Source organism: Grus americana, chromosome 3 (assembly GCF_028858705.1).
Source record: "Grus americana isolate bGruAme1 chromosome 3, bGruAme1.mat, whole genome shotgun sequence".
In the NCBI taxonomy this organism is placed as follows: domain Eukaryota; kingdom Metazoa; phylum Chordata; class Aves; order Gruiformes; family Gruidae; genus Grus; species Grus americana.
Genome location: NC_072854.1, coordinates 91,889,011 through 91,906,570, shown reverse-complemented (window position 1 = coordinate 91,906,570; position 17,560 = coordinate 91,889,011). Strand labels below are relative to the sequence as shown.

The 17,560-nt window shown below is 57.8% G+C and overlaps 1 protein-coding gene across 2 annotated transcripts; it reads right to left on the bottom strand.

Moving 5' to 3' along the window:
* Window positions 1-81: 81 nt before the first annotated feature.
* On the bottom strand, window positions 82-16,779 carry HSP90AB1 (heat shock protein 90 alpha family class B member 1). Of its 2 annotated transcripts, XM_054822759.1 has the most exons (22): window positions 16,243-16,779; window positions 14,467-14,549; window positions 13,880-13,961; window positions 13,423-13,595; window positions 13,055-13,194; window positions 12,713-12,847; window positions 12,460-12,557; window positions 11,992-12,082; window positions 11,778-11,869; window positions 11,525-11,633; window positions 11,164-11,249; window positions 6,423-6,569; window positions 6,024-6,230; window positions 5,581-5,740; window positions 5,249-5,382; window positions 4,456-4,764; window positions 3,864-4,029; window positions 3,462-3,652; window positions 3,031-3,178; window positions 2,490-2,758; window positions 1,708-2,041; window positions 84-1,161 (listed from the first exon to the last, which is right to left on the bottom strand). In XM_054822759.1, the coding sequence occupies exons 2-22, from the start codon at window positions 14,493-14,495 to the stop codon at window positions 1,052-1,054; spliced, it is 3,210 nt and encodes a 1,069-aa protein (XP_054678734.1). In that variant the 5' UTR covers window positions 14,496-14,549; window positions 16,243-16,779; the 3' UTR covers window positions 84-1,051. The 2 variants fall into 2 exon arrangements, with proteins under 2 accessions (XP_054678733.1, XP_054678734.1); XM_054822758.1 differs by lacking the exons at window positions 11,164-11,249; window positions 11,525-11,633; window positions 11,778-11,869; ... (6 more) ...; window positions 14,467-14,549; window positions 16,243-16,779 and adding an exon at window positions 6,645-6,817 and having other exon boundaries at window positions 82-1,161.
* Window positions 16,780-17,560: the final 781 nt, after the last annotated feature.

Sequence of the window (17,560 nt, the reverse complement as noted above, 5' to 3'; positions counted from 1 at the left end):
AGAGGTGATGCCCCAGGCTTCTCTGTCATCTGGGACACAGGCAAAATCCAGGGGGTGGCCAGATACTGCTAAACCCCCCAGGGCTGCAGAAGCCCAAAAAAGACAGGCTGAAGTCTAAAGCACAGAGCAAGAGCTGTTTGGCCTAAGAACTGAAGAGAAACAGCTTGAGTACAGTCCTGAGCTGTCATTCCACTCCCTCCTCTGCACAGGAACGGGCAGATGGCTCCTGCCACAGCTCCCTCCCCCAGGGATGCTCAGATCAGACCAGCCAGCAGCAGTGCAGACTCGGGTCCTGGCACCACTTGCCCAGCTGATATGAGCAGATTGGAAAGGTTTATTCCCAGGCTGCAGGGCATACCGTGCTCTGGGTGGACAACTACTGCCTGCTGGAGATGACCCCACCTGCACAGCAGGCCGTGTGTTTCTCCAACCCACCCCATGGTGGCTGGGCAGGGAAGGGGTAGAGATCAGCTAAAGCAGGGCTCTGAAAACCAGTCAGGGCAGGGGAGAGACCAGTGGCCTGGTACCCTCAGACACAGGCTGAGACTCTTTCCTCTGTATGGTAGACATGAAACAGAAGGGACCCCACTGTGTAAACCACATTCTTTGATACTTTAATTCCAGTAGAACAACAGAAAAATAATCAAACAAAAAATAACCAAGCCAACTGAAATACAATATCCTACCCTGGGGGTTTGGCGAGGCAGCAGCTCAGAGCAAGGGCAGTGTTTGATGCCTACTGGGAACACAGGAGACCCCATGGCAGGAGAGAGAGGGGAAACCTGATGCCTCCTCACCTCCACTCCCCAACAGCTGTTCCTACACAAGCAGAAAGACACAGAAGAGACAGGCCTTGGGCTGCCTGAATCACTACTGACAAACAAGGAATCATGCCCTCCTGCCCCTGCTAAAAAAAAAAAAAAACCCAACTCAATCCAAAAAAGAGACACCACCAAGGAGTCAGTAGCAGCTGGTGGGAGCAAACCCCATCCTAAGCAGACATGAGGTGGAGCAGAAGCCTCACAGGTGAGGGAAGAGGCTTCCTCCTACTTTAGTCTACCTCTTCCATGTGGGATGCATCTTCATCTCCCTCCAGAGGGGGGATTTCATCAGGGACAGCTGCACTGGGCTCCTCTGCAGTCACCTCATCTTCATCAATGCCTGGGAGAGAGGAGGAAAGGAAGAGGTGAGGCCTCCAAGTGACACCAAGTGATCCCAGATGAATGGCCTCTCCCAGAGCAAAGGGTGACTCCTGCCCGCAGCCCAAGAGACAGGGCTATTAGCATCCAGTAGTTATGCCAAGCCACAGCACCTCTTCATTTACATTTTTGCCTAAAAAAGCCAGCTTGGAGAAATAAGTTGGGTGCAAGCACAAGCTGTTTCACCAGGTAGGTCACATCTCCCATGGCAGAGTTTTTTACATTGACGGTGAAAAACTGAAAACCCTCAGTTCATCTGAGCAGCTTGGTGGTGGCTCCTGGCCTCACTGAGGACAGGACAATCCACTCAGAGCCCTGAGGCCTCCTAAAGTACCTTGTTCCATGTTTCCACTTGCCCTTAGCCACCTTACATGGCCAGTTCTGCACATCACAACAGCATGGCTCCCTTACTGACCTCCCCCCTGCCCCAAGACAGTTACATGCTAGCCTGCCCAGCTTATCTGCTTCAGGACCTGCTCCAAGCCCAAGAAGCTGCATGGACACCTACCAAGCCCCAGTTTGATCATCCTGTAGATGCGGTTGGAGTGGGTCTGGGGATCTTCCAGGGAGAAACCAGAGGACAGCAGAGCAGTTTCAAAAAGTAGCACCACCAGGTCTTTGACAGCTTTGTCATTCTTGTCAGCATCAGCCTTCTGGCGGAGGGTTTCCACGATTGGGTGGTCAGGGTTGATCTCCAGGTGCTTCTTGGCCATCATATAGCCCATGGTAGAGTTGTCCCGCAGCGCCTGAGCCTTCATGATGCGCTCCATGTTGGCTGTCCAACCATAGGTGCTGGTAACGATGCAGCAAGGAGATGAAACCAACCGGTTTGAGATAGTTACCTGCCAATGTAGCCAAGGGTTAGCTGAGCAAGGTCCACATACACCCTGGACCGGGCCCAGCGGCAGCGCACGTGATACCCTGGGTCTTTGCCCCAGGTTCACCTGGGGACAACCCAAAGCAAGCAGAGATCCTCCAAGCAGTTCCAGGACTGCTGCATAGATGAGTTTGGACAGCTCAGCCAGCACCTTCAGCACCCACTGCTTGTTTCCCACACTTACCCTCTCCCATCAATGCACGTATTTGGGTCAGTGCCCCTCATCTGCAGCCTGGCTGCTTAGAGCAAGATGGTGCAGTGCATGCTGGGACCTCCAGTCTCCTTTAGCGGCTCCTCTGCAGGAGATGAGAGGCATGCATTGAGCTGGGGGCCTTGCCTGCATTGTGGAGGGCCCAGCCCTCCTCCCTCCAGCCCAGGACACAGCCCCAGGCTGAGCTCCCTGCCCATCTTACCTTCTCCACCTTCTTGTCCAGGATTTCCTTCATGAGTTTGCAAAGAGTCTCAAACTTGGCCTTGCTCTCCTCCATCTTCTTTTTCTCCTCCTCATCCTCAGGCAGCTCCAGCCCCTCCTTGGTAACTGATACCAGAGTCTTGCCATCAAACTCCTTGAGCTGCTGCACGCAGTACTCGTCAATGGGCTCCGTCATGTACACCACCTCAAAGCCACGCTTCCGCACACGCTCCACAAAGGCTGAGTTGGCAACCTGCTCCTTACTCTCCCCTGGGTGTAGAAAGGAGATGTCACCAAGATGTGAGAGCTGGTTACAACACTACAAACAGCACCAGTCACTCAGAGCCCCTAGCATAAACCTGGCTGCAGCTAGGGCTCTAGGCCTGGTGATCTTTCCACAGCCCCAAGGGATGGGCTGTGATTCAGCAGGGAGGGCTTGCTAAAGGCAGCAGGACCTACGTGGAAAAGTTTGCTTTAAGTTAGGGCTGGTAGGCAGGTAGCCTGCCTCCACTTCACTAGGGCACAGAGGAGCTCTGGCTCACCTGTGATGTAGTAGATACTCTTCTGGGTCTCCTTCATACGGGACACATACTCTGAAAGCGAAGTCACCTCATCGCCTGACTGGGATGTGTGGTAACGCAGCAGCTCTGAAAGGCGCTTTCGGTTGGTCGAGTCCTCATGGATGCCCAGCTGGGGGCAGAAGAGATGCATGAAGTTTCCAGGATGGGACTTGCATGCACTGCACTTGGCTGCCCCTGAGGCACAGCCATCTCTGACCACTCCCTAACCATTTGAGCCCTGGGCCTAGGGCAACCAGAGGGGCCAGCTGCCCACAAAGGCTCTCTGGGGAACTTGTGAGACCCCCTCTATCCTAATACCCACACAGAGAAGACTTGGCACAAGGACAAACTGCTCCTCAGGCAGACAGGTTGGGGCCCCTCCCTCCTCCAGGTGCGGGGTGCCCAGCTCTCACCTTCAGATTCTTGGAAAAGGCCTCGTAAAATTTCTTGTAGTTCTCTTTGTCCTCTGCCAGTTCGGAGAAGAGCTCCAAACATTTCTTCACAATGTTTTTGCGGATCACCTTGAGGATCTTGCTCTGCTGGAGCATCTCACGAGAGATGTTCAGAGGTAGGTCCTCCGAGTCCACAACACCCCGGATGAAGTCTGAGTAGGGGAAATGAAAACAGGAGTCGAGTTAGGAGCTCTGAGTTTCACCACAGGAGGAGAAGTGCTAAGACACTGACTGCTGTGTGCCCACACCAGCTAGTGTCTCGGCCAGCCGCTTTGTACTGGGAGCAGTACCACAGGCTGGGGGGGGGGGGGGGGGGGGGGGGTCCCAGCTCTGCACTGAGAGGCTGAGGCAAGGGGCTCTTACTTAGATACTCAGGGATGAGCTCATCACAGCTGTCCATGATGAAGACACGCCTCACATACAGCTTAATGTTATTCTTCTTCTTCTTGTTCTCAAAGAGGTCAAAAGGGGCACGGCGTGGGATGAAGAGCAGGGCCCTGAATTCCAGCTGCCCTTCCACAGAAAAGTGCTGCAGAGCCAGGAAGGAAGAACAGCTGCTGTGGTGCTACCCCTATCCCCATGACCTGCTGTGGGCAGGCTGAACTGCTGTTCCTCACAGCACTGGGGCTGGCAGGGGGGCACAGCAGGGTCTCTAGCATCCAAGCAGCCTGCACTTCCCCCTCCTCAGCCCCACTGCCCCTATGTGCCAGGGCTCTCTGGCATCCAGCAGGCCTGGACAGAGAAGTCATGCTTCTCTGAGGCCCAACACCCTCCTGTCCTGCTTCTAGGCTGGCACTGCCAACCCCACCACCTGCACGGGAGTCACAGTGCTGGCTGTGGCACTACCGAGTAGCCTGAGAGCCCTCGATCCTGTACTGAGACACAACCACGTGGTGGCCCTGGGTATGGGCAGGAAAGGGGCCCTCTGTCTCTCCCAGCGTGGCCCAGCACCCACCTTGACAGCCAGGTGGTCCTCCCAGTCATTGGTGAGGCTTTTGTAGAACTCGCCATACTCCTCCTGGGTGATGTCATCAGGGTTGCGGGTCCAAATAGGTTTAGTCTTGTTCAGCTCCTCCTGGTCAATATATTTCTCCTTTATTTTCTTGGTCTTTTTCTTCTTGCCTTTGTCTCCCTCCTCCTCATCATCAGAGCCCATATCCTCGATCTTGGGTTTCTCCTCATCTTTGGGCACTGGCTCTTCCTTCTCATCTTTCTCCTCCTCTGCCTCATCATCACTGATCTCTTTCTCACGTTCCTTCTCCAGCTGTAGAGAAAGGGACAAGCGAGAGCCAGGTTTAGCTGCAACCATTACCAGGAACTCTCTTGCTCCAGATGAGAGGAATGTGTGACCTCCTGATGTAACAAAAGGCTCAACAAATGCAACACCTGGAACTAGGGCTTCTCCTGAAACCAGCCCTCAGAGTCCTTCCACAGCTCATGCTACCAAAAACTGTGTCTGAGAAAATGTGACAAGGTGCAGGAACCCCTCCTCCTTCAATGGCTGGTTTAGTTGACCTCCAGCTGCAAAGATCAAAGGGCAAAAGCATGGCTGGATACCCACCACCTCTAATAAACTCCCAGCCTCAAATCACCTCTGACCACAGAAGCTGAGAGCACCACTGCTCAATACCTAGCAGCCACGAGCTACAGAAGGGAACGGAACAGACCATACTCTGCCCTTTTCAGGACTCCTGCTCCCAACACCACCCACCCCACCTTCAGCTTTCCCGAGTCCTTCCCTTACGTACATAGAGTGTGATAGGGTAGCCAATGAACTGGGAGTGCTTCTTCACCACCTCTTTGACACGCCGCTCCTCCAAGTACTCTGTCTGGTCCTCCTTCAAATACAGGATGACTTTGGTGCCCCGTCCAATAGGCTCACCTACGGTGTGGGGAGAGAAACGTTAGCGTTTCAAGGCAGAGTATTAAAAGGCAGAGAGCAAGTGGGACCAGTTCCTGAGCCTGTTACTTGACACCTCACATTAACAAGGGTGATTGATAACGCAGGCCAGCTTTAGGGAGCACCAGGAAAACGGGTGGTTCTAGCAGAGAGATACACTTGGTTTTGTACAACACGTACCATGGTCAGTCCGGACAATGAAGGAGCCCCCAGCTGATGACTCCCAAGCATACTGCTCGTCATCATTGTGCTTGGTAATGACCACAACCTTCTCGGCCACTAGATAGGCAGAATAGAAACCCACACCAAACTGCCCAATCATGGAGATGTCTGCGCCAGCCTATGAAAGCAGAGAAAGCATAATGGACTAGTGAGGAGAGGGGAGATGTCTGCAACTGATTCACAGCAGCAAAGAACTGGGTCAGCATGCAGAGAAAAAGGGGCAAGCACCAACAAGCAGCCAGCCCTACCCTCAGCTCCTCCCTGCTGCTGGAGAGGTGAGGAAGCACACTCAGGTAGGCCAATGGCTCCCACAGCAAGAAAGGCAGCAGGGCTGGGGTTATACCTCAGTGAAAGCCTGTGGCCCAGGCCCTAGGGAACCCATGCAGCCAAAGGCAACCCACCTGCAGGGCTTCCATGAAGGCTTTGGTACCAGATTTGGCAATAGTGCCTAGGTTGTTGATGAGATCCGCTTTTGTCATCCCAATGCCAGTGTCCACCACAGTGAGCGTGCGGTCCTGGGGGCTGGGGATTATGTCGATCTTGAGGTCCTTACCGCTGTCTAGCTTGGAAGGATCAGTCAGGCTCTCATAACGGATCTTATCCAGAGCCTAGGGGAGAGGGTGATGCTTGCCACAGCCTCCCTACTTAACAGCTGCCTCCCTCCCCCAGCAAAAGCTCTGTGGGCCGCCCGGGGCGACAGCCTCTCCCTGGGTACCCCCAGAGGGACATCAGCCTCCCCCGAGCCCCCCGGCAGAGAAAGGAGGCCGCCCCCGCAGGGGCGAGCCAAGGCCCGGGCTCACGTCGGAAGCGTTGGAGATGAGCTCCCGCAGGAAGATCTCCTTGTTGGAGTAGAAGGTGTTGATGATAAGCGACATGAGCTGGGCGATCTCCGCCTGGAAGGCGAAAGTCTCCACATCTTCCTCCCCGTGCTGCACTTCCTCAGGCATCTGCAAAACAACCACGGGACGATAGCACCGGGGAACAGCGGGGGCACCAGGCCCGACCCGGCGCGCTGCCCTTACCGTCACTCGTGTAACACACCGGCAAAAGAAGTACAACCTCCGCCGGCCGCCTTTTATAGGCACGGGAGGGTCGCGCCTCCCGCCGTCTCCTTCCGCCTTAAAACGGCCCCGGATCCCTCTGCAGCCTCGTGGTCCCCACCACCCTCATGAATACACCTCACCGCCAATCCCTGCCTACCCCACCCTCCTCTGTCTACCCCACTGGACGCGCTACGGGCCGGCCCCACTGCCGCTTCCCTCCCCGGGCGTGGCGGCAGAACGCCCTGTGGGGCCCATCGGCGTTGCCGTTTAACGGCGGCGGCCATGGTGGAGGCGGGCGCGCAACTCTCAGCCCTATGCCGCTGCCGGGCCCGCTCGGGACCGGGGCTCCCCGCCGCGGGACTATTTCCCACGGGCGGAGGCGGAGGAGCACTGTCGCGAGTACGAAGTGGTACGACCGTCGTCTTCCAGAGGTTTCCACAGGGGTGACGGGCGGCGCCCTCAGTGGTGCTTCCGGGGCTCTTTCCCGCCGGAGGCTCTGGGTCGGTGAACCGAGGGTCTGCACAGCCCCGGAGGGGTGCCCGCTGTCCTAGGTCCATGCTGCGGCTCCCCCGAGGTGGGATGAAGGGACCTTGGCCCTACAACTTGAGGCCGGGGAGGCGCGCAGCAGAGGGGCGAGGTGCGGGGTGGAGGCCCGCTGGCAGGGTGGTGTAGTTCCCCCCCCCCCCCCCCCCCCAGGAGCAGGAGGTGGCACTCCAGCCGTTGCCAGGCACAAGGAAAGCTCACAGGTGCGTGTGCCACAGGTCACCGCACCCCAAAATGTGCAGGTGTATCCCCTTGTCGGGGTGCCGAGGGTAGCACCCCTTTCTCTTGCTGGCCGTGTCCCTGTAGCGGAGAGCCACTGGCTTGTCCGTGCAGAAAATACACACACCGCTTCACCACCACGGGAGAACCTGGGGATGCCCAGGAAATGCTGGTGCCTGCTCCCTTCAGCCCTCTTCCCCCTCCGCAGCCCTCGCCCCTGTGGTGATGGAGACACACACACATACCCAACAGGGCATTTCAATCGTTTTATAGAAAATGGCAACTGTACAGACACATTTACACAGACAAGGGATGGGAAAGCCAAAGGAGAGATCAGGCCTCCCCTTGCAGCACAGGTGGGAAGGGAAGGCAGCCTGGGTGGGAAAAGAGTTGCCTCCCCTACTCTTGCAGCCCATGGTGGGACCTGCTGTCACACAGCCAGGGAGCAGAAAGTGGAAAAATTAAAAAAAAAAAAAAAGTAGGGAACAAAGGCAAAGAGAGGGGGAGAAGGCAGGGTGCGGAGACCTTTTCCCTCAGCCTAGCCATGGTGGTGGGGGGGGCATGGATGTCTATGTCCCTGGGCTGCTGCTGCGCAGGGGAAAGTGCGCCTGGCAGACAGCAGGGATGGTGAGGCTGGCTGGGGCTCTCCTCCCCATTTGCAAGTCTCACCAGCAGAAGTGGCGTGAGATGTTTCTAGGCCCCCTGGAAGGAGAGGAGAGCAAGCCCCTAAGTGCCTTGGGGCCAAGGGCAAGAAAGGGAGTAACACTGGATACCTGCCTTCAACTCTGTCAGAGAGAAAGAGGTGGAGAATGGCTTTTGGCCTTGAGCTGGGGAAATTACGCAGCGTGGGAGGTGGCTGGACCTCTGTGAGATCCCAGGGGTCTTACACAGACACACAGCATGGGGAAGGAGAAGGCACGTAGGCCTGAAGGCATCACACAGCTGAGCGTGGCAGGAGCCAGGCCAACCCTGCAGGAGTGGAACCGTCCCTGTGCGTAACATCTGCTGTGGCAGTGCGATTTGGCAGGGGCAGGTGTGAGGTGTTATTTCCCCACAGCGCTGAGGTGTCCAGGGCCTTGGAGGAGGATGCGGAGCCATCTCTTGGTGTCCCTGCACCCTCCAGGTGCCTCTGCTAGATGAGAATTCGGAACAGGAAGGAGATGGCAGCTCCCAGGGCCAAGCCCAGCGACAGGAAAAAGGCCATGACGGCTCCAGCTGTCTCTGCTTCGTGGGCAAGCACTTTCCTAGGGGAGAAACAGGTGTCAGACCCATCCTTGGGGACGCGTGCCCCGTGCCCTGCTGTGAGTTCAACAGAGCAGCGGGAGGAAGCCACAGAGGACCAGATGCTGTGCTCCTCTGCAGCAGAGGAATGGCAAGAGCAAATCCACCTTGGCTCCAAGAGCCTGCCTCCACACTATGGGCTCGTGGAAAAAGTGCATCCATCAGGCAGGCTGCCCTGAAGCTCCTGGTGCCAGGGACACCCCTCCCTGACTCCTGCCCCAGCTGGGCTCCCCGTGCTGCCTGTGCTCTGGTGCTGGGCAAGGCTGCTCACCCTGCCATTAGTGCTGCGCCATGCTTCGCTCCCCTCCCCTCCAAATCCCTGCTGTGTTGGGCCCCTTCCCCAGCATGGTAGGTGGGGGAAACAGGGCCCAAACAGCTGCCTCATCTCTAGGATATGAGGGACACTGGTGTTGTCTTCCCTGAGGTGGTGTGGCGATTCCCCTCTGCACCTGCATCCCCTTCTGCAGACACCAGAGCTGGGCAGAGCCAGACTCCAGTTGTGCTGGGGCTGACATCTGTGGGTGTAACCAACCCTTCCCCTGTCCCCAGCTCATACTCACTTGGGCCCGAAGCACATGCAAAGGCTGGCCAGGTAGCCATTGGAGATGGAGAAGAAGATCATGAAGATGATGTACCAGGCGTCATGAGAGAATACGACAGGCAGGTAGTCACGGGGCTTCACGTTGCACAGCATGAACAGAGGGATAAAGATGACACGGAGGGCCACCATCACTGGCAGGAGGCAGCTGTCCTTCCCAGGCTGGGAGAAAAACAGGTCACTGAGCGGCTGAGAAGTGGACATTCCCCATGCCATGGCATGCTGGCAGGGGCTATAGATAGGCTGTCCCTACTGCGCCGGGGCTGCAGAGGAGCCACGGAGAGGGCAGAATTGCTGAGAGACTTCCTCTGCTAGACCAAATCTCAGCATCACCACTTGCTGTGGTAAGGAGGTCCTACTAGGTCTGACTACTACCCTGAAGTCCTATCCCAGCCGACCTGGAAAGCAGCAGCACTAGAGCTAGGCTTGTGAGCAACTGCTAAGCCCTTGCTGGAAACAACAGACAGGGCGGAGAGCCTCGTGCACGCTCACACAATCTCATCCTGCAGCAGGATGAGGCTGGCTGAGGTAAATCCCCTCTGGCACCTCAGGGCCTGCAAACAGGGCTTTAACCAGCTCTTCAGCCTCCCACGCCATCCCCCAGCCAAGTGGGGCGAGATCCAGCAATCTGTGAAGGGGATTACACCGGGGCTGTTTCAGCCAGTGCTGGGAAAGGCACGGACCGAATTAAAGCCTCCTCGGATCCTAGCAGAGTCCCTGGATGCATGAGGCTGGGAGGAAGGAGGCACCGTCCCCCTGTGTTGTCTCTGCAGCTGGGACCGAGGCAGCCCCTTGTACGAGTCGTGCCTGGCTCCGTCTGGGGTCCCCTCAGTGGGGTGCCAGGGTCGCAGATGACAGGGCTTACTGGTCTGGGGTCAGGAGAGACCCACAGCTGCCTTGGGAGCTGCCTGGGCTGGCAGCTCATGAGCACAGGGGGAAGCTGAGGTTAGGCCAGCTGCCATGTCTGCGGGCAAACTGGTGAGAGCAGCAGCCTCTCCTCCCGAGGAGGAGAAAAGGAGCAAGTGGGGCCCCAACCAGGGAAATGAGACCTAAACCACATGCAGTCAGACTTTCCACACAGCCTTGCTTTGGAAACATCTCCTGCTGGGTCATCCCACCACGGAGGCTGTGGCCTGGACACCAGGCAACACGGCTCTTGGCCAAGGCCAAGGGCAGCCAGCAGCAATGGCCAGGGAAGAAGCAGCTCCAGGCTGCGGGGAAGCCAGGCCTGGACAGACCCCATGGCGTGGGGTGCTGCAGAGCTTCTCTAAATAAACAGCCTGAACAATACAGGGGGAAACAGCGCTTGGGGGGTGGGTGAAGGGGCAGGAAGAGATGCAGACAGAACAGCTCACTTCCTCACACACATCCCCCCCATCACAGCTCCCATCACTCGGCCCCAGCAGCTCTGAGCCAGGCAGGGGAGATGAGAGCAAGGGGATGCAGCAGGGGAAAGCTCTGTGACCCACGTGGCATGGCTCTGCCCTGCTCCCAGGACAAGGCTCTTTAAAGCAGTTGTGTCCTGTGTGGAGGCCAGAGGTTTTATTTTGGGCTGCCCTGTCTTTCACCCTCTTTCCCTGCCGCTGTCCTGCCTGCGGTTTGCATAGCTGGAATGAAGGCTTGTTTACAAAGAGGCTGAAGTGGAGGCAGCTTCATCCAAGCCATGCTGAAAGAGGGGTGGGAGGAGGACAGGACAACACTGTGGTTCTCAGCTCTGACCCGTGAATCTCTGCTTAGGACTTAAAAGTCAGCTCTGCGCCTCCTTCCTCCAAGCCATGGATGGCAGCCCCAGTGACAGCCATGGCTGATGGGCCTGGGGAGGAGTGCTTGGGCATTTGTTCCCTGCCCCATGTTTACCCATGTGAAGAGGGCGGTGAGACTCCGTCCTGTCCAGTCGAAGACATTAAAGAGCAGGAAGCAGGAGACAGGGATGAAGTAGAGACCTGCAGAAGGGGGAGAAGGTCACTGATGAGCCCAGGGTGCCCCAGGCACTCCTGCCGATTGCATGGAGACTGTCTTTCAGGTCTGGGTCCTCCTGGTTTCCCGCTAAGGGCTGGAATGCTCTCCCAGCCAGGCTGGTGTCCACATACAAACCATCATGCGAAATGGTCTCCTCTTGTCCTCAGGCACCCCTGCTACTTCAAGCCTCACTTTCTTTCCTCCCATTTACCTTGTTCCCAGTTTCCTCCTTCCCCACCCCATCCCGGGCCACACTTACCCCATGTGTTTCCCTCTCCGAGGACAGTGGACACCTTAGCTGTGATGGAAGGAAAGACACCGATGGTGACAGTGAAGACGAAGCAGACAGACAGAGCCATGACCCAGAGCTAGGCAGATGAAAGAAAGAGGCTGGTACCAAACACAAGGCAAGAGACCAGTGCAGGGCTGGTCTCCTCTCCCCATGCTCCCCTACACCCGTGCCCATCCCCTGATGTGAGGGGCAAGGCAGGGATTGCTGGCAATTCACAGACCTTCTTAAAAATAGCAACGACCGAGGGCTTCTCATCAGGATTGTGGATAGGGATGATCTTTGAGTTATTCTGCTCCATCCCATTGGGCTCATCTGTAGGGACAGACATGAGTAGGGCATAGCACACCCCAGAAAGCTGGGGTCTAATTTAGTCTTTCTGTCTCATTCTTCCTCTGAACTCTTCCTCTTTTTCCTTCCTCCTCTCAGCCCCTCACCTTTCTTAATCAGGTCTCTCTTGGTCTCCAGCTCTGCATTGTACACATGGTACTCTGTCTTGTCCTTCATGGAGTAGTATCGGAAGAAATCCTGCAGAGAGACAGCCACAGAGAACTCATTCATGCACGAGGAAAGAAGGCTGCCAGGGGCTGTGTGGTAACAGGGCAAATACGGGCAATATGGGCAAATGCAATACGGGCAAAGTATCCCTTCCACTTACGTACGATACTTACGCTTTCCTGCTCACCCAGGGGCTCATTTCCACAGTACTCCAATGATACTGGGGTATCTGAGCTGGGAAGTATCCCAGAGAGCTCCCTTGGGACAGGGGAGAGCTTGCCCAGACCCAGGAGGTGGAGGCTGGTAGGAGCCAAGGCTGGGGCGCTGGTGGGCCGCAGTCTTTGTGCTGTGATGTGCAAAGGTCCCATGTCCCCACACCCTTCCCCACCAGGACAACAAAGTCTCACCATGCGAGGCAGAAGGATGTAGGAGAAGATTGCCAGCAAGATCACCACACAGGCCGTGGCGAAGTAACCAATGTAGCTCTCAGGTTGCTGGGCACCAACTGGGAGCACAGGAAGGGAGTATACAGGGGGAACAAAAGAAGACGACGAGGGCTGAGAGGAGCGAGGCCCTGCTGCCATCTCCCACCCAACCCTGCAGTGTGACCCCAGCAGATCCTGCTGACAGCAGTGCACCCGTAGGGCAGCAATTACTCACCTGCAATACTGAAAATCATCGCCAAAGCGGCAAAGGTGCCCGCCAAGCCCTGCCCACTCATGATGGGAGCTGTGTAGCTGGCAGGCAGGAGCCCTGCCAGCCCAAAGAGGCTGCTCTGGAGGATGGCGCCGAAGGCTGCAGAGGGGAAAGATGAGCAGAAATGTGAAACCAAAGGCAAGGGTGGACTGCACCTCTGCGAGGAGCCAAGGCTCCCACCCTGCAAGGCAAGGCAGGTCCCCCTCCTCCTTGGCTGTCCCGCAGTGAGGCTCATGCTCTTCTCCTAGAGAGATCAGTCCTAGCCATGGGGCTATGCCCCTTTCCTCCCCCCATTGCCTTACGCACAGTTGATGAAGACGATGCTGATCATGGTAAAGATGAAGAAGGGAAGAGGCTCCATGGCAACCTTCACCATGATCGCAGTGACTAAAAACACCAGCCCGATGGCCACCAGGCTGCCTGAGATGCGGACCTGCTGGGGAATCCTGCAAGAGAGGGTCTCAGTGAGGAAAACCCACACTCCAAAAGCCTGTGAGGCTGTGGCCAAGCTTTCCCACAGGAATCTCAGCCAAGCCCCAGCACAGTAGACTGGTGGTTTTGCCTTTGACTTGACTAAACGGGCTGCGGCTTGGCCCAGTGCTGGGGCAGGAAGACTGGCCAAGGCTGGGCAACCCTATGGGGGCTGGCAGGGACAAGGACGGGGCAAGGCTCACCGCTGGTGGATGAAGGAGTTGAGGCAGGTGAAGATGAGGAGGGGCACCATGGCGCAGAGAGTCATGAAGTTGTCAAACATGGACTGCAGGTAGGAGGGGGGCAAGGCAGCCCCACCAGTCTCGTTCAGGAAGTGGCTTGTCTCCTCAGGGTCCGCAAGGCGGCTGATGAAATACTGCGAGGGAAGGAGCCTGGTGGGGCTGAGGTGCTGCAAGGTCTCCCCCCCCCCCAGCACACTCAGGTCACCCTTGTCCCCTCTCCAGCCCCATGCCCAGTCCAGGGCTCCTCCTGCCACCTCAGTGCCACTTGTCCCATGCAGGTCACCCATGCTTCTGTCTCCTGTGTGCAAACACAGGGGCTCTGTGCCGTGCTGTGCTTGCCACACCTACAGCATGGTCCCTAGAGGTGACAGGGGACGATTAGTGTCATGGGCAGCAGCAGCAGGAGGGAAGCCCTCACCTCCCTGGCAGTCATGAAGAAATTCCATGGCAGCAGCGTTCCCAGGCCGAGGATGAAGAAGATCAGCCAGACACCCTTGTACCTGTGGAGGGGATAGAGTGGTTTGGAGCAGGATTCTGGGCAGGGCAGAGGACAGGCATTGCTTCTGATTGTCCCCAACCCCATGGCTGGAGGCATCAGGAGGAGGAGGGAGGACGAAATTTATTGCCCTGTCCCTGCCCCTTCCCCTGCACCACAACCCCTGCTAGCCTGGGCTGCCAGAGGAGATGTGGTGCTGCCGAGGGGCCGTGGGAGGCCCTTCCCAGGAGGGTACGAAGGCAAGGGGAGGCCGGCTGCTCTTCGGCACGTGGCACCCAGACACAATGGGAGGGGAGTCACGCTCCCCGGGCATGTCCCAGCGCCAGGGACTGTTTACAGCCCATTTGCTAAGGAAGAGCTGATGGAGAGAGCATCTCAGGGAAGGGACAGCTCCGTAGCCCAGTGAGCATGCTGGAAAGGGGGTCTCTCAGATGCTGGGTCCCCTTGCTCTCCCTCACCTCCTGGTATCCTGCATATGCCCCCACACCTACACCAGAGCCCAGCGTTACCTATCTTGGGGCCCATCTCTTGCTGTCATCTTGTGTGGCAAGGTTCAGTGCAGGTCCCACCAAGTCACGTGGCTGCTCTCCGTCTGGAAAGCAAACAGAGGATTTTATGGGGAAGCGACGGACGCAGGCCAGCAGGGACAGTGCTGGTTTTAAGCCCTCAGCCATGCTGCCGTGTTAAGTGTTCCACAGTACCGTGACCAAACAGAGCCGGCAAATGGTGAGAGCACAACGCAGCAGCTTGGGAGCCCTGGGGCTCAGAGCCCTTCAGCCAAGGGCCTGTGACACATAGCCTTATGCTGCTGGCCAGAGGACACCAAGCCTTCCCTCTGAAAGGGAAACCGCTTTCCTGAGATGCCCGGGCTGCTCGGTGCCAGCTGCTCTGCAGCAGGCTTTTAACGGATTTGTGAGCCTGCAGCTCTCTGCCCCCAATCCTGGGGCTGTGAGCAAAGCATATGCGCAGCGGGCTGCGTCCGGCCCCCCTGCCCTCCCCACCTCCCTCCAACGCCTGGGGCACAGCGGCACAAAAGACACATTTAATTCAGCAGCCTCTCTGGCCCGAACCACACAATCCCCCACATTTCCAATTCCCACTTCCCTGGGGCTCTCGCAGCCCCTTTCCTGGGTCACCTTGGAAAGCCAAGGGCGTCCCTGACACAGCTGTCCCCTCCCCGGCACCCACTGCTCCTTTCCCCCCATCACCACCTGCCCGGCCCCTGCCACCCCTCTGGCGCTGCTCTCCCCGCAGACAGCCCCAAAGACGCAGCCCCAGGAGCCCTGAGAAGGGACATTCCCAGCCCCCCCGCCACTCTTCCTGGGGCTGAGTGGGATTAGCCGCCCTGGAGAAGCCGCAGGCCTGCCTTGTCCTTTTCCAGTCCAGGCGGCGCAGCATGAGGTGCTCCGGCACCTTTCCCAGGGCTTCATCTGCAGCAGGGCTCCTGGCGCTGAGCCCCCGGCCCCCCCAGGGCATGCCCCTCAGCCAGACCCGCGCTGCTGCCGGCTACAGCATCCCTGCCTGCACCCTGCCAGGTAGGGCGTGGGAGGAGGCAGGCAGAAAGCAGCATGCTGGGACCTGTAGTCCCTGCCAGCCCCGGCATGCGTTAAAGGCAGCAGAGCCTGTCCCTTGTTGCAGGTGCCCGCGTGGTTCTGGGCACAGCTCGCCTCCTCCCCCGGTGAGATCCTGCAGGTTGGGGAGCCTACAGCTATGACGGAGCCAAAACATAGCCAGCAGGAAGTGGAGAGGGATTTGGGAAGCCTGTTGGCTGCTTGGAAAAGCCAGAGGAGGCTGACAGGTATGTCTGCATGGATCGAGAGCCCCACCAACCCGGCAGGTGCCACCCCATGACACCAGAGCCGCCTGCAGCATGGCTCTCCTGCCTTCCCACGCAAACAGCTAAGGGCATGACAGCTCCTGCCTTGCCCTTGTAAGCCAGCTGGCCTTCCAGAGAAAACATCCCAAAATCCCCTCCCGGCAGCCTGCCAGCACCTCCAGGGGCAGGAGACACCCCAAGTCCTGACATGGGATTAGCAGGGGGATCTGCAAGCACAACTGCCACCCCCTTGCACACAGAAACCCTGCTGGGGCCACTGCTTGTCCCCAAGCAAACAGATCGCACCCCCAAACAGCTGGGGAGAACCCCAGCTCCCCCCACAGGTCCCCAGCAAACCCTCAACATGCCGCCCCTTGCCCAGCCAAGCCCCCAGCCCCCCTCTCAGCCCCCCACCAGGTCACATCAGTGTCCCAAGAAACAGGAGCCGGGACCAATCCCACAGACATACCTGGGGAGGACAGAGCTAGGACGAGCCCCGTGTTTGGCGTATTTGAAGGTGGCGTGTCCCCCTCCTTTCGCACCCCCCTGCTCTTGGGGGTGAACATCAGGTCCCGGCTCAAGTCACGGGGGCTGGACCATGTGGGTCTAGCGGTATCCGTGGAGGAGGAGAAGAGGTGTCGGGTACCACAGCTGGCACACGGCCCAGTCCCGCTGCCCAGGCGCCCAGGGAAGGAAGGAAGGGAAGGGTGCTGTGGAGGAGGCGGCAGGAGCCGGGGCTCGTAGAGAGGAGTCGGAGGGGGATCAGGGGGTACCAGGGCAGGACGCTACGTGCTGCTCTACCACCCTGCTTTCTCAACCACCTCCTGCTTCCGTCCAGAGAGCGCCCACGTCCCTGCGTCAGGAGCCCGACCTCCTCGGTGGGCGCTGCCCGGCTGCCCAGCTGCAGCCTCCTGCCTGCTCTGTTTGTTTTCTGTCTCACTTCCCTAAGTGCCTCCTAATTTTTTCCACAAAGAGCCAGTGCCTGCCAAAGGGCGCACGGGTCAGCACTCATTACAGCAGGAAACGCGTCCAGCCACCGGCTCTTACAAACAACCCTACAACAAACAGAAAAGGTCACACGAACCAACGCCAGCAACAGGTGGCAACCCTGCTACCACCCGGCCAGAGCAGCCCTACCGTAAGGGACCGGGGGACAGAGGCCACCCTCCAGCCACAGGACCGGCGCAGCACAGCTCGAACCACCTCCCAGAGGAGTCTCCTGATGTTTAGCCCTGCCACCAGCTCAATGGCTGCACAGCCCATGGGACAGGGGGAAGGAGGAGCGATGTGGGGCCTTGAGGTAAGGACATCCATTTTGTTGCTGGGCGTAGAGTGGTCCGTCTCATCCCCTCAGAAGCGATGTGTAAGCGGAAGGAACAAGATAACAAGGAGTAGGCTTAACAAACCACAGGCTAGTGCCTCTGAGCAGGTACAAACAAAGGATGACACAATTTTAATAGCCCATTCATGCTGCACAAAAGCCTTGACAGACGCTAAGTGACACCTGCGGTATTGGGCCACACGCAGTCCCATTGCCAGCCAAGCCCTGGGAGCCCATGGCAGGGCATCACCAAAACCACCGTACCTCTGCAGAAAAACTTGCACTGCAGGACAGCTGTTTGTCACTGGGCTTCAGAGATGTCCCTACCTTTTCCTTCCCATGCATTGCCTTTTCTCCTGCTTCTGCTGCCTTCACTGCAGGTGAGCACAGCGCATGCTTGGCTTCCCACTCAAGAGCAATTTCATCATACCGGGTAGGCAAGCTATGGGTTTATACCCAGAAACAC